Here is a 21,384-nt window from a genome sequence, read left to right as displayed (position 1 = left end):
AGGTAAGGGGGAACCACTGATTCATGGGACAGATAGATGATCACCCAGTGGCAGCTCAGAGGGAGATTAGGGCACAGATAAGGCTGGAGGATGTCAGTGTAAAGAGGCCACCCTGTGAGGGGCCCAGAAGGGAGCCCTGGAGACCCTCTGGGTGCATTGATCACCTCAGATGGGGGCCCAAGGGATGTCGACGCAGGGCAAAGCACCACAGCAGACTCAGCACAGGCGCCTGGGGCTGTGCACACCCTGGCAAGCGCCCACTCTGCCCTGCTCCACACCTAGTGAGGACGTGTAACACACACAGTGCCTCCTTTAGTGCTAAAGGCATCACACAGATGCAGATATTATTCATTCCAGTTTAGGAAGACACAAAGTGAGGCTCAAAGAGGTGATTTCCCCAGTGCTTCCCTGTGCATCATTGACACGCTCTCTCCTGGAAGCCAGGTGTGTCTTCCTCCAGCTCTGGGACTCTGCAGTCTGCCCTGCTGGGAGGGGGCTGCCCATGACCCCTTGCCCTTCTGCTCAGCTCCTTATGTCCCTGAGGTCACTCTTCTGGCCTCTGAAGAAAAGGCCTTTCTTTGCTCCCCCCACACCCGGAACCACTTGTGTTCCCTCTGCCGTCCTCCGCAGGCACCCACCTGTGGTCCAGCAGCTGCGAATGCAGTGCTCAGAGTGGTACACAAAGGCTGGGTTGTGACTGTCCTGCCAGCCCAGGCCAACCCACTCTTCCCCCGGGGAAGCAGTGGGCAGCTGCCTCCCGAGGTCACTACAGGGGCACTGGGAGAGAATAATGCCCCCACCAACTCCTGGCCAATTCCTGGAATGCCTCCACCGCGGAACCACCCCTGGGCTGGCAACTTTATTCTGTGTTAAAATACAGCAAGCCAGCTGGAGGATCATTGTCACTGCATGACTGCAATTTCTGTTACACTTTGCTAGGCACTTTCAAATCTGTTTCCTCTCTTCATTCGCGAGATACTAGTCCCCCTCTTTTGCAGGTAAATAAAGCAGACCTCAGGAAAGTACAGTGACTTGGCAGAATTTACACAACCAGCTTGCAATAGAGGGAGCCAGACTGGACCACTCCTCGGTCCCTGACTCCTTTGTGAGTATACTGTTCAGGCCACTGAAACTCACTCATCATTCTTAAGTGGGAGGGTCTGAGGCTGAAGAGTCATTGGAAGTAAGAAACTGTGATGCTGGCCTTCTATTCTCCTGCCCCCTGTTCCCTCCCTCCCTACACACACACACAAACACACACACACACATATGCACGCACACACACAAGCACACACACATTTCTTCCTACACACCACCTCCTTGCATTTCTTAGCAGCAGAGAGGTATCAGCCCCAGACCTGAGGCAGACCCTTGGGGATCTGGTTTGGGACGGGGCAGATGGGCATTTGGTCCATGGATCCTACTGACCTCCCAAACATAACTAGAAACGAAAGTAAGAACTGCTGCCTACAACATCTTTTGACCTTGGGTGTTAGGTGCCCCATGCTTTTGAAACTTTTTCTACTCCACTATTTTTAGGACTCTGTTCCCACTTCTTTGCTCAGTGTAGAGCATCTGCCATGTAGAATATCTCCTCATAGCCTCTTCTGTCTGCTTGTCACTCAAGGTCATTGTAGCCATCAGACCCCACCTAGCAGACAGAGGATTTAGAGACAGAGGATTTAGAGATACATGGATTTAGAGAATTCAGCAAGGCTGTTTTGCTTATTTTTGGTTTGGGTTCAGCACTAAGTCTCCCATACCCTTCTGCAACGAATCCCTCCTGAGTGTATCGTAAAGAAAACAGAAACAACCTTCCCCAATCATACCCCAGCAGTTAAATATTTGGGTCAGTTTCCAGACATGACTCCTACATGCATTGCCTACCACATGATCCAGAGTCCTTTTCTTTCTTTTTTTTTTTTTTGAGATGGAGTCTCGCTCTTGTTGCCCAGGCTGGAGTGCAGTGCAGTGCAGTGGCATGATCTCGGCTCACCACAACCTCCATCTCCCAGGTTCAAGTGATTCTCCTGCCTCAGCCTTCCAAGTAGCTGGGATTACAGGCATGTGCCACTATGCCTGGCTAATTTTATATTTTTAGTAGAGACGGGGTTTCTCCATGTTGGTCAGGCTGGTCTCAAACTCCCGACCTCAGGTGATCTGCCCGCCTTGGCCTCCAAAAGTGCTGGGATTACAGGCATGAGCCACTATGCCCGGCCTGTGGAGTCCTTTTCTAAGTTCCAAGTCTGCAGGGGCCTCTTGTGTAGCAGGTGACCTGAGCCCCAAGCCTTGAGCTTTTCATCCACTTAGAGTGAATACAGTCAAGAGCCCCACCATTCAGATCATCCCAGTCCAATCTGATGCATTTTTATTTTAATCCAGGGAGTCCCTACTGCATGCAAGGTGCTGCACAGGAGACATAAAGGAACAAAGACCATATCTTCAAAGGGGCTTCACCCTAGTAAGGAAGGGGAGATCCAGGAGCATCAGAAAACAGAACAAGTCAAAATGCTGATTAGAGACACAGGGCCCAGCAGACTGCTTGCTGCACCTGGTTCAGGCACAGGTAACAGTGCCAGGCTGCTTTGAGATGAAGGCCACATCTTCCTGAACTTTCAAAAGAAGGGGGTCCTCACCTGGGATCCCCACCCTAAAAGTCACACACACACAAAAGAGTGTCATAACTACAAATCTCTATTGCAATATTTTTGTTTTTGACTTTTTTTGCAACAGTGGCAATTTTATAAAATTAATTCTGACATGAAGTCGAGAAATACATAAGAGATAAAAGTTCATCTGACCCATCTGAGTAAGGAATAAGGCCCGGCGGCCACACCCCAAGGGCCCCTTGTGATGGCTCACTCACGAGACAAGTTTGAGATCTCCTGCCTGGTGCCTTCCAGAGCCAGAGCAGTTAACCGATGCTCAGTCACTATTTGCTCTCAAGGAGGACACTTTGAGGCCTGGATCTCAGATGATCCCTCCATAGCAGACGTCTCTACCCCATGCAGTTGTAAAATGATCTCATTGTGGTTAAATATTTGCCTACAGCCAACTACAATGCACACACAGATGTTTATCACTTTACCAATTAATTCCATGAGAAAAATGCTTATCAAACTTCAGAAGGTCTACGCTCAAACTCCAGGAAGAAAATCTGAAATGTTAAAAAAGAGACTGGATACAAAATTCGATCGCGACAGCAATTCATCCACAAGCAATTACTAATCACTTTATACATCCCTGGTTCCACCATCATTGGAAACACTTGGCGTTATGGTGGTTCTCCCTTGCCATCTGTCCTCAGAATTGAGAGGGGACAAAGGTGTGAGATGAGATGGCTGCCCTCAAAGCCTTGCTGGGTTTCTTGGGACAGCAAGGTTCACATCATGACAGGAATAAAAAGCATCCAGTCTTCCTGGTGAGAAATTTCTTATCACACGAATTCAGGTTTCAGATCGAATTGCCTATGACTTACTGCGATTAGTTGCTGAACTGGCTCAATAGCTGTCTAGCTACTTAGAGAATAACTTCAAGGAGTATAATTCCCCCCATGTAAATGGGTGCTTTTCTAGCTAATAGGAAATTAGAGTAAATTTTGACCTAGTTAGACATAGTCTCAGCTTGTTGAATTAAAATCTTGTGCTTGAAGAGACAAGTTGTCGGTGATCAATCCTTACTGCTGAGGATTCTCTAACTCTGGAGAATGAATCGGTAAAGACAAGTTGCAGGGATACAAAGCAGGAAGAACAGTGCTAATGTCCAGAGCTCACTATGTGCGCGGTGTTGCCTGGTGACATTTGTCTCTGGTCATCATCCTGTGCTGCGAGTGGGTGCTCCAGGCCGTGCCCCATCCTCAGGGTACAGGACATGTCTGTGAGTGTCAGGGTTGTGATTCAAGCCCAGGGGTTCCAACCCCTAGGCTATCTCTTAATCTCTGCACAGCACCACCGCTCATATGTGCAGAAACTGGGGAGTTTCAAGGAAGAACAGAGTATCCTCTCCCAGGAGGAGGGAGAGAAAGATGGTTCAAGCAGGCTGTCGAGTATATTGATTTATATCAGGCCTTGGTAATTCGCCCTGGGTCATTTCTTATTTCAGAATCCTGGAGCCTCTGAAAAACCCTTTTGGGACAGGCTATTTTTAAACAATTTATTTGAGCGAAATGAAGCTTGTCACTCACTGAGAAAACCAGCAATGCTAGAGGAAGTCAAAATGCCTCTTTCAGGACGTGGCGGTCACAGGCGGATGAAATCCACGGTGTTCCTTCGAAGTTCCGATGAGCTAGTGTTTCCCACTCATGGGCACTTCTGAGCCTTATTATTATTATTTCCTGGGGGCTTTTGTCCTCTGCCTAACTCTCTTCTTGGTCCTTTTCTCTTCTGTTTCCAGGGTGGTGCTTTTGGTAAAAGCCTTCTCTGAGGTTGCAACATCTCAGAGGCACAATTATCTGAGTTTCTGGCCACATCTCGTCTTCCTCGGCCTAGGGCTGTGGGAACAGAGGCTGAACTGTCTGGAGGATGAAAGGATGAAAGGCTGGCCTCTCACTGCCCTGCCTCCTGCCCTGAGAGCCCCAGTGGTTCTCAAAGACGGTTCTCCTTTGAATTCCCTGCGTGTGAGGCCCTCCCCAAGGAGAAACAAGTTCTCTCTGCTCCAGTTCATGATGTCTCCTTCTGAGACCGCAGCTCCCACTCAGGGATACTTGTGCTGCAGCACGTCACTGCCCAGAGCTGCTCTAGCCTCGCTGGACCAAGCTCTAAGTTTAGCCATGACTCACTTTCTGGGGCCCTTCTGGGACACCCCGATTCCACCCCGGGGCTCAGGATTGCCTGGAGATGTCTCACTGTGCAGCGCCTCTCCAACCAGTGCACTCACAGAGGGGCACAAAGAGTCCAGCAGGCCACCCACCTCGCCTCCCCAGTGAGGGTGGCCTTGGGGTACTGGTTTCACCCCCTTTGGCCTCTGCTTCCCCAGCAATGCCTATGTCCTCACAGGCACTTCAGTAATCCCTAGAAGGGGCTGAGGCAGCAGGGATGTGCCTGTGCTCTGACAAGAAGCAGGATATCGCATGGGTCACAGGCTTCGAGGGGGCCAGGCTGGGCTACAGGCACAGCTCAGCCTCTTGGTGGCTTAGTTCCCAGAGGCACCTTGCATGAGAGGCTGTGGACAAAGGCCCAGGCCTAGCACGGGGCACACACTCAGTAAATGTTAACCAGGGAGGGACCAGAAAGACTCAGAGACAGGGAGACTTAAACAGGAGGGCTGCAAACTGAGACCCACTGCCAAATCCAGCTGCCCCCTATCTGCACACTTGAAGATTTCTTGGGGCACAACAGCACCTATCATTTACGGAGTGTCACGTGTTGCTTCCCTGCTACAATAGCAGCATTGAATCTTTGCCATAGGATCCAGCCCTTTATAGACTCCTGACTTTAACCAACAGGAGACTCTCTGATGGCACAACTTCTAGGCCTGGGCCCACCTGACCCCACTGCACCTCAACCCCATGAATGGATGGGAAGCCATGGAAGAAAAATCCACCCCGAGGCCAGGGAGCAGGCAGCAGCCAGGGAGGCCCACTAACCTGGGCCCACGAGAAGAGCATCAGTTCCCGTTCCCTGACCTGCCACTACCCAGGCTGCCAGCAGGTAGGAGAGGCTCTCGTAGTCTTCCCCTCTCTCCTGCCCTCCTCCTACCTCCTCTAGAAATACAGGCACTCGGGGCTTTGCCTCTGCCCTGCAGAAAATCCCCACCTCACTGAGCAGGTGCAGGAGGGAGAGCCAGAGCAGGTGCAAGCATGCAAGGCAGGCTTCCCTGAGCCCTGCAGCTAGGGACAACCAGCTAACACCCAAGTTCAGAAAACAGCACTTTATTGCAGGCACAGGCACAGGGGAGCAACCTCTCCATGCAAGGGTCAGGTGTTAGCTGTGCACCTGCGTGCTTCCTTATTGAAACCTCTCCCTACCAGGAGGCCACCATTAGATTTGGAGATGGAGCCTCGGGGGTCGATGTGTGTCCCCATTCGTCCAGTCATAACCTTGTGGCTCCTGAGCTCAACCGTGGTCTCCTGGAGTCCACACTTCCGCCGACTGTCCTAGCACACGTGTGGCCTGGGAGCTCAGATTCCACAAATGGTCACTGAGCACCAGCTGTGTGTCAGGCCCAGGCCAAAGCCCTGGGAATAAGACAGTGAACAAACCAGCAGGAATCCCAAGAGGAGTTCACACGCTGGCAAGGTGGACACATGGTTAGAATGCCCAGTACATCAGATGGCACTAAGGGCTGGGTGGACAGTGAAGCCGGGAAGGGAGATGGAAGGTGAGGAGTGAGGGGGTGCCATCTTATAGGGTGGCCATAGAAGGCTTCACTGAGGGTGGCAATGTTTGAGAAAGCCCTGAAAAAAGTGAGTGATCCAGACATGAGGCCATCTGAGAGAAGCATGACAGGCAGAGAGCGCAGCAAGTGCAAGGGTCCTGAGGCAGGTACAGGCCTGGTCTGACCAAGACACATCCAGGGACACATGGCTGGGGGAGGAGGGAGGGAAAAGGTAGCTGAGAGATGCAGGTGGACAGGTGAGGTGACAGAGAGATGAGGGGACCACCTCCTGGCACCTGTTACAGCATCCAGAATTCCACCATCCCCTCTAAGTCTTGGAGCCTTCAAGGCCCCTCCAGAAGGCTCATGACTCTGAGCAGGTGCCCTTCTGGATCTCACCTTAGCCCTAACAAGAGACTGAGAGGAAGGCCCGGGCAACCTGTGACATGAGGTGGGAGCTGGGAAGGAGGAAGAGGATAGTGAGCCCTCCTGCAGTCCCTGAAATGGGGGGCTTCACACAGTGCCCAATTTGCACATTCACCTGCACACACACAAACACACACACACACACACACACTCATAGAGGCCAGCTTTCAGAGCCTGTCTGAAATTGTCAGTTGTATCTTTCGGGTGCCTGGCCCTGCAGGGAATGAGTGAGAGTGTGGGTCCCCTCTCCCCTCGGCACCTGCAGTCCACAGAGCACACAGGACCTTCAGGGAGCAGGGAGAATGTGCATGGGCCCCTCACCCGCAGCTCTGGGTCAGTGCAAGCCCTGGAGGCATCAGCCCAGGAGAGAGCACAGAGCAGCGACCTTCTCCTCTCGGGGTGGAGGGGCTGGCCCAGCAGTGGACAGAGAACACAACTGTGAAAGGATGTGGACAAGGGAGGTCTCGACCTGTTGCTTCTAGGTCCAAGCTGCCACCTAACCCTGGGGGAGGAAGGCCAGGAACCACACTCAGCCCCACCCACACTTCTCTGGCACAATGAAGGCACAGCCCAGATCCATGGCCTCCTTCTCCTCTCTGAAATCAGAGAGGCAGAGAGAGCAGCTCGGGCTCACACAGCTCGGGCTAGAACCCAGTATTCCACCACGTCAGTCTTAGCCTCGCCCATGTCAGAGGTGCAGACTAATGTAACTCACCCAGAAGGCAAGTTACACTCGAGGTCCGGATCCTAAGACCCAGAAGGGTATTGGGAGGTGCTTTTCATCTGCTTAATGTGATGAACGGTCCAGGGAGGGCAAGCGAGCGAAACCCTCCAACCCAAGCACAAGGGCTCTTTCTGTGCTCTTTCTGCATGCCTCCTGTCCTCAAGTAATATGATGCCAGGACAATAATCCAGTTGCTCCAGAAGGCGACTGACTCCTGATTCCCGCACTCCTCATCTTCACCTAATGTCTTGGAAGTTGGCCCCTGGGCATCTGTCTGTACTTGGAATCGCTCATGCACACCAAAAGACATTCACATTTCTTATCCCTCTGCCCTCACCACAACCTGGGACAGTGGCAGGGTGGGGGTGGAGAAGGTGATCACGTTCACTGAGCCCTCCCTGTGCCAGGCAAGTTGCCAGTGTGCACTCGGGAGGAGAGTGTCATTTTGCCCTTGTTTAAAAGACAAGTTCTGGGGTCCTAACACAACTGGGTATCCTGAGTGTTCCTAAATAAATGGGATTGGAAAGGTGTGAAGTAACAGTCCTAAAGCCACAGCAATAGCAAATGGCAGAGCCACAACTAGAATTCAAGTGTTTTCCGCAACACTGTCCCCCACAGACTCCTGGGCAGGCAGACTGTGCCAACTCCTCTTCTCAGTTCAACCAGGTGCTTTAGGTACCATAATTTTAAGTGGACAAATGGTTTCATGCTTAAGCACTGCCAGATCCTCTCCACGAGATGCACACGTGTACACACATACATACACACACACACACACGCACATGCACATATACATGGGCACAGGCACACTGTTGGGAGACTTAAATGACACCTCTTCAATCCAGAAGGATCAGCCTGTTGGATTTAAGCTCGAGTCTCTGCTGAGCTTGGACCCTATGCGACCTGAGGGCTCCCAAGTCCTTCCAGAGCGGGACTGTGGCGCATTGTCCTAAGAGACCCTGTCTCTGAATAGAAAGTAAGACACCCGCCTCCTGTCTGCAACATCAGGACACAAAGCCCAGACTCACAGGCAGGCTGTGAGTGGCTGTGTCTGAGTGTGCCTGGGCATTGTATTACAATATTTCTTCCAAGGGCCTTTTTTCCCTCCTCTTACTCAAGCAGATGGAAATGGCTCCTCCACCCAGGCCTGCCGCTGATAAGCCTCTGAGTGGGAGAAGCAGAACTGAGCCTCTTATCAGTCAGCTGCAGGGGTACCTGGTGGGCCTGCGCTGGCTGGCCTGGTGCTGATAAAGTAGGCCTGGGCCAGCCGCTCACCAGCTGCTCCCTCAGACCCATCCTCAGGCCCCAACCTCTCAGAAATGGGAGCAGTGAGACCCAGAAAACTTCTTTACTTTCTGAGATACCAAAGCAAGGCAGGCTTCTGGTGGCTATGGCAACAGGAAGGACCTGATTGGAAACAAGTGGGGATACAGGCTTGGCAAGGCTGCGGGTGGAGAAAGGGGCACTAGAGAGGCCCTCAAGCCCTGAACGTGGTGGTGGGAGCTGGTGCCTCCCACAGGTGTGACAGGATTTTGCGTGTGCTCAGAATTCCCCATGAGGCAGACACTCCTGCTCCCATGTGACGGCACTGAGCCTCAGAGAAGATGGAAGCTTTTTTTTAAGTGTTTTGTTCGTTTAAGGTATGATGCGGTGTGGTCGGGTTGGAAGCCAGGCCTGCTGGTGCCGAAAGCCCAAGCACCTTGCTCCTTCCTGGGAGCTCTGGCTGGAGGGGTTCACCCCTCTGAATCCCACCCCCGCCACACACACACACCCTGTTTGAGACAGCACATTTTACCTTCAGAAGTTAACTTTTTTCCTCAGCTTCTGTTACTGTTAACCCTCCAACACATTTGGTGAGTTCAAACGGAGGCTGGCATGCAATATTTGGGACATACTTATATTCAAACAATTTTCATTGTTTATCTGAAAGTCAGATTTCACTGGCTTCCTGTATTGTGTCTGGCAGCTGTGGTAGAAAAGGACCTGAACATGGGTGTTTCTGAAAGGGTCCCAGATGATTCCAAGGTGCAGCCAGAGCTGAGTGCCCAGGGCGAGTGGCTCCTGCTAAGCGCACCCACCTGCTGCAGCCCTACCAGGCCCCGCCGCAAAGTCCAGGGTGGACAGACCCTTCGTCATCAGAAACATCCTCCAAGGGGCTTTCCCAGATTCCCTTCCCATCCTTTGCATCCATCTCGTGGATTCCTCCCACAATGAACAGAAATCTATTTTGTATGTAAATGTAGAATCTGAGACACATCTTAATTTTTAATACTTTACTGTAATTGTGGAAGTGATTCAATAATGGGGCGTGTGGAAACATAGAATAATAAATGATTATTCATAACCCTCCTACATCTCCCATCACACTGATGTTCCCTTCATTTGCTTCTACTAGCACTGCTGCTTAAATCCCAAATTCTCAGACCACCAGCCTCTCCCGCAGCTCCTACCTCACACCCAGACCCTTGTCTCTGTCCATCATCCACTCCTGTGAGCCTCTCATTGTGCCATCCTGATTCTTTCTTAGTAGCTTCTAAGTGCTATTCTAAACAGTGGGTTCTCCTTTCCATCCCTACCCTGCTTCAAAACTCTAGAGAATCCTCTTCTCTATGACCTCTTCACCTGTCATGGCTGTTCGTCACTACCCGAGAAAACCCAGACTTCTTAGCCTGGTCTTCAGGATCCTTCATTGCCCTTTCCTCACCCAAACAGATAAGTAATAAAATTTATTAGTGATATTCACTGCAGTAGTGATGGTGGAAGAAGTAATAAGACAAGGAAAAGAAAAATAAGCTAATGATATGTACTGGGTTTAGCCATTTATATTCTTTCATTTTTTCCCACCTAAAACCACAGATTTTATACTTCCCAAAACAACTCAGAAGTAGTTACGTTAAATGTGTAAAAAAAAATTAATGCATTTGTCTCATTATGAAACCATCTATACTTGAAAATGATACAATTATTTGAAATCTGTACAACCTGGCTTCTTACAGCTGTGCTGTGAGCCCTCCACACAACCTGGCTTCTCTAGGAGCCTCTAATCCTAATTGAAGAAACAGATCCACCCCTGTAGCTGCCTCATGTCTTTTTGGGTACCTGCTTTCACTCTATTACTTGGTTTGCTTAAGCAAAGGCTTCTTGTCTTTATCAAGGAAATTAGCACACCAGTCTGACAGAAGAGTAGATTGTGTTTGCACTTACCCTTCTTCTCCTAAGATTAAGTGTTAGCTTTCAAACTTGCTTTTGAAGTGCTAAGAACCCGATGAGAAATGATGAACAAAGCCTCCTGTTTACATTGGAAGCATCAAAACAGCAGGACTGGGCCAATTCACCCATTCCTGTTGGTCATTAGACATTAACTGGTTGTCCACCTTCAACCACATCACCTACAAAATCCTGAAGTGAAACAAAGTCTAAGTTAGTTGACTTTTCTTTGATTAGTCTCCAGCGCATTTATCACTTTCTATAAAAGAAGCGTCTAATTTAGATGGCAGTTGATTTGTGTCATGGGATTTCTTCTGACAGGAGGCAGAGTTATGTATGTGTTTATGGCTTCTTTGCTTTTAAAGATTAATGTTGGGCAAATATAAATCACAAGACCTGGATAGAGGGCTTGGAAGATGGAGCAGGAGCTTGCCAGGGTGATGGATTGAGATGTATTTTAGAGGATTTTCATCTGCTAGAAAAACAGTGGGAAGATGGGGCAGAGGGGTGGTGGGGCAGGGACAGTGAAGAGAGATGGCTTTTTCTCCCTAAGCACAGAGAAAGGACAGGATGGGCTCTTGAGCCAGGGCAGGTGGCTTTCTGGCTCTGTTTTAGAAGCAAAACGAAATTGAATTGGTAACTTCCTGAAACTCCTTTCCTGCCCTGATACCCAGAAGACAGGATTGGAGGACAAAGGAGGGTTCACAGCACAGCTGGAAGTGCTCAAGGTACCCAGCTGCTCCAGGAGATAAAGCACTCCCTGCCTGCCCCAGTCACAGGAACTGGCCCCTGAAGCCAGGCTCCCACACCGTATTTTCCCAAAGAGCAAGTCTAGGCTTCTGTCCCCTGAGGCTGTGTGTGTGTGTCAGTGTGTGTGCATATTTGTGTGTGTGCCTGTGTGTGCATATGTGGGAGAGTGTGTGTGAGAGGAATGTGTGTGAGTGTGTGTGTGCATGTGTGCCTGTGTGTGCATGTGTGCCTGTGTGCATATGTGGCAGAGTGTGTGTGTGTAAGAGTGTATGTGTATGAGTGTGAGTGCATGTGAGAGTGTGAGTGTGTTTGTGTGTGAGAATGTGTGTGATAGAGTGTGTAAGAAAGAATGTGTGAGTGTGTTAGAGAGTGTGTGAGAGTGAGAGAATGTGAGAGAGTAGGAGTGTGTGAGTGTGTGTATGAGTGTGTGAGGGTGTGTGTGTCTGTGTGTGAGCATGTGAGTGTGTATGTGTGTATATGAGTGTGTGTGAGTGTGTGTGCATCTGTGTGTATGTGAGTGTATGCGTGTGAGTGTGTGAGTGTGTATGTTCATCCTTAAATATATGAGGACAATAAGAATAGCTCCCACGTGCCAGGCAACGCCCTGAGAGCCACACTCAGTGCTTTGTGTGTGTTGCCTGCTGTAATCCTTCCCTACGGACGAGCATGCAAGGGTCCAGGAGGGGTGCTTGGAGTCGGGACATGGAGCACCAGGACTTACTGCCAAATCTCTCTGGCACCAAAACCCATGCTCCCTATGCCATCTATCAGGATGCACCCTTAAAGCACTTTTAAGATGCTTTTTGGAAAGAGCTATTTGTTGGTGTGCATTTATCTTCACCACTGCCCCAAACATAGCTGTCCAATATTCAGATGAAAATGCCCCCCATTGGCCGGGTGCGGTGGCTCACGCCTGTAATCCCAGCACTTTGGGAGGCCAAGGTGGGCAGATCACGAGGTCAGGAAATCAAGACCATCCTGGCTAACACGGTGAAACCCCTTCTCTACTAAAAATACAAAAAAATTAGCCGGGCCTGGTGGCACGCACCTATAATCCCAGCTACTCAGGAGGCTGAGGCAGGAGAATCGCTTGAACCCAGGAGGTGGAGCTTGCAGTGAGCCGAGATGGTGCCACTGCACTCCAGCCTGGGCCACAGATCGAGACTCCATCTCAAAAAAGGAAAGGAAAGGAAAGAGGAAAGAAAGAAAAAAATAAATGCCCCCCTTCTTTCCAACAGGCTTTCAAATACGAGTCTGACATAAAAGACAGATCACAGCATCACCAACAGCAATGGCTAAGATGTACAGTGTATACACTCCCCACGACCTTCACAGGCATCCTTTCCTGCGAGCCTGGTCACCACCCTCTGCTGCAGGCTCCCTCCCCATCCCACTGAGCCTGTGTGCCTCTGGCTCATACAGAACCAGTGTGCCTCTGGCCGGCCTGAGTAGGGAGAAAGCAGCGGCCTTTCCTGAACCTTTGAGTTCTCACAGAGCCCTCCTTGGCTAGGGAGGTGGGGAAGCCTTCTAGGGAATGAGGAGAAGCGGCCTCCTGCATCCTGCTCCTGCACTTTTCCTTCCTTCCAGCATCCTTCGCCACTGCATCTCCACCCTTTGAGCCCATAAACCGTGGGTCCTGTTGTTTCTGGGCTACTTTGGCGTCCCCTTCCTCAGCACATCTCCTGAGGAAGCACGGCCATCTGCCTTGGGATGTAGCCATGAACCTCCTCCTTGGAGCCAATCCTCCTGAATGTTTGAACTGAGCTTCCAGGCAGCAGAATGTTCCCTCCTCCCTCCTGCCGCCCCTGCAGTCCTGCCCACTCCCCACATGGGCTCTGCTGCTCCTGCCTGTCAAACCCGGTGGAGGAAGGAGAAAAACACTTTCCACATCCTGTTCACCAACTGATGAGCCCTCTGGAAACCCAATAACAAAGCGTACCTAACTAAATCATCATTCTTTTCACATGCAGCCTGATCGAGGACATTTAATCATGCAATTAAGTACCTAATTATGCTGAAAATGCAATTATGTGATTTTTTAAATGAATTAAGTCCTCCAGAGAAGTGGTAAAGATTAGCACGCAGCATCTGTCTGGGGAGCAGGGATCTCGAAGGGCACCCAAATGTGACTCCAAGCTGCACAGGGGCCAAATGGTCTGAACCCAGATCACATGTGTGAGTAGACACGGGCCCACACAGGCTCACACGCAGAGGATGCCAGCTTCACCTCTGTGTCTCCAGGACTCTACAAAGGTCTGCTGCACACCAGGAACTTAATAAATGACAGTCATTAATGTCATTGGAAGCATAGTATACATCTATGGAGTGACTATTGAGTGACTTAGAGAATCTTAGGAAGGATTCTGAGAGGCAGGTGTGTAGAGAAAGAAAAAAAAATGAGAGAAGGATCAGCCAGGATATGTCAGAGGATATTTTAAGCAACATCACTCATTCATTCAGATGCTAAAGCAAAAAAACACAGTCAGTGTCTTCTAGGAGCTCAAAAATTAGTGCAGAGTCGGCTGGGCCTGGTGGCTGACACCTGTAATCCCAGTGCTTTGGGAGGCTGAGGCGAGTGGATCACCTGAGATCGGGTGTTTGAGACCAGCCTGACCAACAAGGAGAAACCCCGTCTCTAAAAACACAAAATTTGCCAGGTGCGGTGGTGCATACCTGTAATTTCAACTACTCGGGAGGCTGAGGCAGGAGAATTGCTTCAATCCAGGAGGCAGAGGTTGCAGTGAGCCGAGATCGTGCCACTGCTGTCCAGCCTGGGCAACAAAAGTGAAGATCCATCTAAAATAAATTAATGCAGAGACAGAGAAAGCATCTTAATGGTGATATGAACAGGTTGTTCGGCAACCTACAGCTCGTGGGCCAAATGCAACCTGTGGCTCGTTTTTGTACGGTCAGGTAAGCTAAGAATAATTTTTACCTCTTTAAGGGGTTTCCTCACTTCCATCCCATGCAACTCAGGTTCTGAATCCGTAGTATTAATCACTCACTGTACATCCACAACTCCAGTGGGGGGTCCAGAGTGATCATTGCGTCCAGGAGCCAAACCTCATATTTCTTTATAAATATGGAAATAAAACTGTGGAGCCAAATTGTTGATGAAAGAAAGATTCATTATATCTTGGAAAAGGAAGCCAATGATGTGAATAAGGATGAAGAGATTGAAGATGGTCACAAGAACTGTCAGAGGAGGAGATGGAGAAAGATGAGGCCAAGAAGGGAAACTGAGTCTGCACACTTCAGTGTGCCCAAAATCCAAGGGACAACCCAGAGCCTCCCCTCAGATAATCCTGGCAGGGGACTCTCAGTGAGCATAGGAAGTGAGAGGAACCTTTACAGTCTCTAGGAAACTGTTCACACTGGAGACCCCTGAGAGGACAGCTGAGTAACACACCAATAACAAACTCAGGGAGCTCAAGAAGCAAAGTCTGCGGCCAGCGGCCCTGTGATTCCAAATGCCCAGCCTCTGACCTGCTCCCTGAGAGGTCAGAACTTCCCTTCATTTCCACCTGCAGAAGCAAGGGGGACTGGGGGTGAACCATGGACTGAAGCCACAGCCCACATTTCTCAATCTGCAATTGCAGCCCAGGGAAAGGGTGAAAGGAGCTGTGGTCACTGAATGCACTGTCTCTTTTCCACAACACGCATGTCTTTCTTGAAAATGAAAATGGCTACTTGGAGCATCTCCTGACCAGATTAGGCAAAGGATGTGTGGACACAAGACTCAGAGGGCCATTCAGAGAGGGTGGTCATGGTTCTACTATCCAACAACAGGCTGACACCAGCTAGCGGGAGACACCGCCAAGCAGGTGCAGGCATCCAGTGGGAACCTGGAGCAAGGCGGGCAGGTGATGGTGGTGGGAAAGGACCTTGACAGACCTTCTAGTCGGCAACTTTGAAGACTCTTCAAGACAATAGCCAGTTCTGAAGATTCATCCCCATTTCTTCACTGTAAAAGTAACACATGTTTTTTGTAGATGACTTGGAAAACACAGACAGCCATATATTAGAAGCAAACAAAACCACTCCTAAGCTGTCTACTTCTTAAAAGCCGGTACTTAACATTTGAAGTGTATTTCTTTTCATTCCTTTGTTTTAAGATTTTTGTGGAATATATTTCATCATTTCTATTTAGAGGGTCCTGTTTTCTTCACTTAACATCATACCCTAAGCATTTCCTCCTGTTGCTAAGTTCACGTGCACCCCTTCCCTAACTGCATAATACTGGGTCATATGGGGGTATCATAATTTACATAACCAATGCCCAAATATGGAACATTTAGATTGTTCTCTCTCTTTAATTTTTCATTTTAGACTGCATTGCCATCTACTTTCCCGAGCACGGACTTTTGTTCCTGTTCCAGATTGTTTCTCTAGGATCAATTCCTAGAAGGGGATTGTTTGATTCTCAGGGTGATGCATATGCCAAATAGTGTACCGGAGTATTGAAGGTACTTGTTTCTAGGAATCCCACTTTGACATATTGACGATGAGAATAATTAATATCCAAATAGCCTGACCTATGTCAGGCACTGTGTACCACAAACTAGCTTACAACGAGGCTACACGGTTGTGCCACCGGGTTTTACATGTGAAGAAACCATGGTTTGCAGTGAGCCGAGATTGCGCCATTGTACTCCAGCCTGGGCGACAGAGCAAAAACTTCATCTAAAAAAAAAAAAAAAGAAAAGAAACAAAGAAAAGAAAGAGAAAAGCTACATAGCATTCCTCAAAATGGTCTGGCCATGAGTGTCGTCACTGAGGGGCCACTCCCTCACCTGTCTGCACCATGCCTGGCAAGTGTGCTGACTTCACAGCGGGGAGGCCAGATGCCTGGCCCTGAGTCTGGCAGATGGGTGACCCCAGGAGCACGGTGTGCAGGATTGCACACCCTCACTGTCCTCAGGGAGGTGTCTGGGTGGAGCTGGGACTGGAAATAGGTGTGTCCAGGGTGTTCTGCGCTCCAGCCACCTCTGGTGGAGCTTGGAACTGGCAAGGATACACGGGCCTTCCTGGCTCCTCAGAACATCTGCATAGAGCCATTTCCTTTGCCATTTTGGTGCTCCAAACACCTATTTTTGGAAAAGCATTTCCCTGCTGCCTCACTGGAGCTCAGCTATCCTTAAATCAATCAGCAGTGGTCTGGTAGGTGGATCAGCTGGGAACATGTGCTTAATTTCCCAACAACAAGGCCAGGGAGACTGCAGTCTCAGGAGCTATGGAGCAGAAGGGTGTGTGCATGGACCAGATCCTGGCACAATGGCCCCAAATCCCCAAACCCAGCACCAGGCATGGGGACAGGCAGGGGACAGGCAGAAGGAATAGATTCTCAGAGTCCTCCTCTGTGCCCGGTCCCCATCTCTGTCAGGGTGGGGTCTTGCAAGCCTGGTTGCTGATTCACTCTCAGATGGCATCTCCTGCTTCTCCCTTCAGCTTCAGTTCCCTCTTAAGGACTCTGTTCTCTTTCCACTTCCACTGTGAAGATCCGTCAGCGTGATGAAGATGCAGGGGCAAGTCAAAGGTTACACAGCGGGGGCTGCCCTGCTAGTGTGCTGAAGCCACGCCAACTGTTCAGGGCAGCTTTCTGCTTCCAGGAAGAACACGTTGACTTGGCTCCTTTCAGCAGTTTGGGCGTTGTCTTAAGCCTGAGCTTCTTCAGTTGCCTCCTGACCCCAGACACCCACTCCAGTCCCTACCCATCTCCAGCAGCCAGATGCTGACCAAGCCCCAGGAGCTTCCCAGACATAAGAGCCACTAGAATCGCCTTCTCCCCACTCTTCCTGCCTCTTTCAAATTTGATTTCCCTAGAAATCTTCCAGCAGGGTGTGTCTGCTGGGGGTCAGGCTGGGGGAATTGTGATTCTGCTTTCCTTCAGTCTATGCCATGAGTAAAGAAGGATATTTGTGAATAGGTGAGATGGCTCATGCCTGTAATCCCAACACTTTGGGAGGCCAAGGCGGGTGGATCATGTGAAGTCAGGAGTTCAAGACCAGCCTGGCCAACATGGCGAAAAACACATCTCTACTGAAAATACAAAAATTAGACAGACATGGTGGCAACTGCCTGTAATCCCAGCTACTCAGGAGGCTGAGGCAGGGAGAATCACTTGAACCTGGGGGGCAGAGGTTGCAGTGAGTCTAGATCGCGCCATTGCACTCCAGCCTGGGTGACAGAGCGAGACTCTATCTCAAAAAAAGGATATTTGCTGCTTTCATGATAAACTACAAACGCTGCACCATCCACAGCTGACAAAGTCCTCTCCCCAGTGGTGGACAAGGGCAACTCCACCTTGCTCAGCCAGCTTTTATCCCCAGATTCTTCCTCCTTCAGAGTGCCTTGCTGATTTCTGCTATTGTCAGCATCCTGGGCTTTGGAGACGATGGTTCCACTTTTTCATACTCTTGCCTCATAAGGGAGAAAAAGCACCTTTTCCTTTTACTTAGATGTTGTAGCTCAGCTGAGGCAGATTGGTTATGCTGTTGAAGTAAGGTTCTGTTTAAATTTTTTTTCTAAGTCTCAGGGGGAATAACAGGGAAATCTATACAGAGGAAACCCTGGAACCAGACATTTCAAGTTCTAAGTCATGGCAGCCTCACTTTCTTTCCAGTTCCCCTCCTGGGAGCACATCCCAAAAGCAAGTGACTAGGTATGAAAAGTTCTCCAGCAAGACTCCAAGATGTACATAAGGAAGAGATGTCCTTTCCTGACTCTGCCTTCTAAGTGTTGAGCCTCTGCTTCATCCCAATTTACTGACGTGGGAATGACTGTCTTCTTCAGGGCAGAGAGGCCACATCTCCTCCCCACCCACCCTTGCAAGCCTCTACACTTCCATCCAGATGGTGTAGTGCAGCCTGCGTGGGTCCAATCCTGTCATCGATGTGGTGTTTTGATACCATAGCAGCAGATAAGACTGGATAAGCGTTAGGAGGAGGAAAGCACTGCTGATCGTCTTATAGAGAGTCAAAGCAGTACAGCTAAATTGCACAGCACCTTGGCAGCCCTGGGGATTGTTGGGGGACTGTTGTAAGGTCACCCATACGGACCTTCAGCGCAATCATTTTGACCTTGAGACTTTCAGACACGTTCTGAACAGGCTGGTCAAGTTCACATCAACCTAACCTGTGTATTCCATCTGCAAGACCAGATGAATGCACATGTGCTTTCTGCACAGATAGGAAGAGTGGCCATGCCTGAGAGTGAAGGCAGATTGAAGCCCTCATAGCATACATCCAGCAGGTCCCTGGAGCCCATGGTGATCAGGCATCCAGGGAAGCTCTCCACCCAACCCAGAGGCTTACTGACCACTCTATCATCACGGCCTTCCCTTCATGTATCTCTCATTGCCCACCCACCATCTCAGAAGGACAGACTTGGGGACACCCCTTCCAGGAAGCCTTTCCTGAGGACACTGGAGATCTATGGGTTCCAACAGAGTGCAACCTTTGGAGATCTATAGGTTCCAACAGAGAGCAACCTTTTCCCAACTTACCCACAAGCATTTGTCCTTGTCGGTTACACAGCGTGCTCCTGATGGCAGGGGCTTGGCTTTAAAGATGGAGCATATGGCTGAAGGGTAGGAGGTGCTACAAAAGTTTGCTGAAGGAAAGAATGAACCAGCACAATTATGAGCATCCCCATTGCCATAGAATCCTAGAGTCCTGGGGTTCAGCCTCACAGTTGTGTCTCCACAAGTCCCCCAAGCACCTCGTCAATGCTCATTTTGACGCTTCATCGCATAGAGACTGTGGGCAGTCTGACTTTTGCACCTCCCCAGCCAAGTCATATGCTTCCTGGGGATACACACCATGTTCTCCTCTTCCCTGTAACTCTGGGGCTGAATAAATGCTAACTGCTCAGCCAACCCTGGCTGGCTTCTAGGAGAAATGGATGGGTGGGTAATAAGCTATTCATTGATTTCTTGGGGGCACTTTATTCTGAGACCCTACAGTCTGAACACTGCGTCTTTTCCAGAAGCAATAATAGCCAGCCATCAAGGGCAAGTAAATGCATTTGACCTCTCCTACCAAAAAAAAGTTAGTTAACGTACTTCAACTCTCATCTGATTTCTACTTCACTTGTGCAAGGACGCTGAGGAATCTAGAGCAGGAAGAAAAGCCACAGTGCTAGCTGAGAAGCACTTTCCATGTCCACAAAGGTTACTGTTCTTAACCCCATCTCTGTCTGGCTCTTGAACCCCAAATCAGACTTGCACAAAGCCTTTCTGCTTCAGAGTGCTTGGTAAATTGACTTTTCTTTCTTTCTTTCTTTCTTTTTTTTTGAGAGGGATTCTCACTCTGTCACCCAGGTTGGAGTGCAATGCTGCAATCTCAGCTCACTACAACCTCCACCTCCCAGGTTCAAGTGATTCTCCTGCCTTAGCCTCCTGAGTAGCTGGGATTACAGGCATCCGCCAGCATGCCCAACTAATTTTTGTATTTTTAGTAGAGACGTGATTTCACCATGTTGGTCAGGCTGGTCTTGAACTCCTGACCTCAGGTGTTCCACCCACCTCGACCTCCCAAAGTTGGGATTACAGGCGTGAGCTACTGCATCTGGCCTGGTTAATTGACTTTTCTAACCAGGCTTGTAGGTTCCTTGCAATTGAACATTCCATGTAACTGCCACAGCACCTGGCCAACTGTCAAGCAGTCGACGTTGCTGTTGCTGCTGCATCACTGTCACCAACAAGGTTTGTCATTGCAGGAAGTCTCCAAGGATCCCCATGAAAAACCTGCATTTCCTCTCACGATTTTGAGGCTGAAATCATCTTCCTCCTCCCAGAACACCTAGGTGTTCTAGTCTGAAGCTATCCTCATTCTCAACTCCCCTCCTTCAAGCCCTCACCCTGTGCCTGAATTCTTCCTTCTTTGCTGGGACTGATGGACAGGAGGAAGACAGGAAGTGGGGGACCCCTTCAACAACTCCTACAGCAGAGGGGAGCCATGGGAGATGGGCCGGGAAATGTAAAGACAAACCCATGCAGGAAAAAAAGAGAACTTTTTAGCACAGTGTCATCTGAAAATGCAAGAGAAGAAAGGCTCTTGGTGGCAACAGAGGAGTGTGACCTCCATCCTCAGGGCTAGCACCTGACGCCTGCTCTCCATCCACATCTGAAAAATACCACTGGCCCTGAGAATCCATTGCAACTGAGGTCCTGCACCCCAACAGCGGCAACTCAAGCTGCCAGCTGAAGCAGAGAGCACTGCCCGCACTGCAGGGTTGTGCCTGCGTACCCTGCTGCCTCCAGGGGTGGCTGCCTTCCTCCAGAGAATGGACAGCTGATATCCTGAGGACATAGAGAGTTAGTAGGGATGACTGTAGCCAATGGCAAATTCCATGGAAGAAAAGCCATTCCCATCTTCACAAAGATGAGCATAGTGAAGGCTGCAGTTTAGTTGGTTTGTGGTTCCCCAGAAGTCTTTCCAACATTCAGCAGTTGTCCTTCAGTGCCGGGTACGCAGTCCAATGCTGACTATAGAGTTGTGAGCAAGACAAGCCTGAATGTGTGGAGTTTCCTGTCTGGCGGGGTGTTGCAGGGGCCCGGGGGGACCTTGCAACCTGGAGGAGGGCTGGGAAGAAAAAAAGTAGGATGCCTGGGTCTTTCCAAAAAATGGGTCCTCTCATGTCTGTCCAATTGTTGTGCTGGGTAATCGTCTATTTCTGATACCAGACCCAAGCTTGGCCGTAATCAACACCTTTCTCTGCCATAAACCCACCCCCAAGGCTGCCCGCAGATCACCCCCGTCCTAGTTGCTGAGCTCAGCATGATCCTAATCTCAACCTCAGAAGTATCCCTCAGCTCCAGCAAGGGACAGGCTTTCATTCCAGGCCCCTTAAGCTGGATGCAGACCAACCACCTACTTTCTGGGCAGGATCTGAGCTCACTCAGCCAGTCTTCTCCAAAGACCTGATATCACTGCTGCTAGCTGAATGGGTACAGGGCAAGG

At 49.8% G+C, this 21,384-nt stretch overlaps 1 protein-coding gene across 5 annotated transcripts in view; it reads left to right on the top strand.

The window, feature by feature from the left end:
* GYPC (glycophorin C (Gerbich blood group)) overlaps positions 1 to 21,384 on the top strand; it is a 37,991-nt gene that overhangs the window by 9,374 nt on the left and 7,233 nt on the right. Inside the window, exon 1 of one of the 5 annotated variants that reach the window (XM_054477186.2) lies at positions 5,444 to 5,648. The exons of 3 other annotated variants lie outside the window; for them this stretch is intronic. In XM_054477186.2, coding sequence (XP_054333161.1) covers positions 5,507 to 5,648 — 142 coding nt within the window. In that variant the 5' untranslated portion in view covers positions 5,444 to 5,506. Of the gene's footprint in view, positions 1 to 5,443; positions 5,649 to 21,384 lie in introns of those variants that run through there. One more of the 5 variants, XM_054477187.2, reaches the window with a different exon arrangement.

This window comes from Pongo pygmaeus, chromosome 11 (genome assembly GCF_028885625.2).
Source record: "Pongo pygmaeus isolate AG05252 chromosome 11, NHGRI_mPonPyg2-v2.0_pri, whole genome shotgun sequence".
NCBI lineage: Eukaryota > Metazoa > Chordata > Mammalia > Primates > Hominidae > Pongo > Pongo pygmaeus.
Note: the sequence above shows the minus strand (reverse complement) of the source record. Positions and strands in the feature narration are given on the sequence as shown.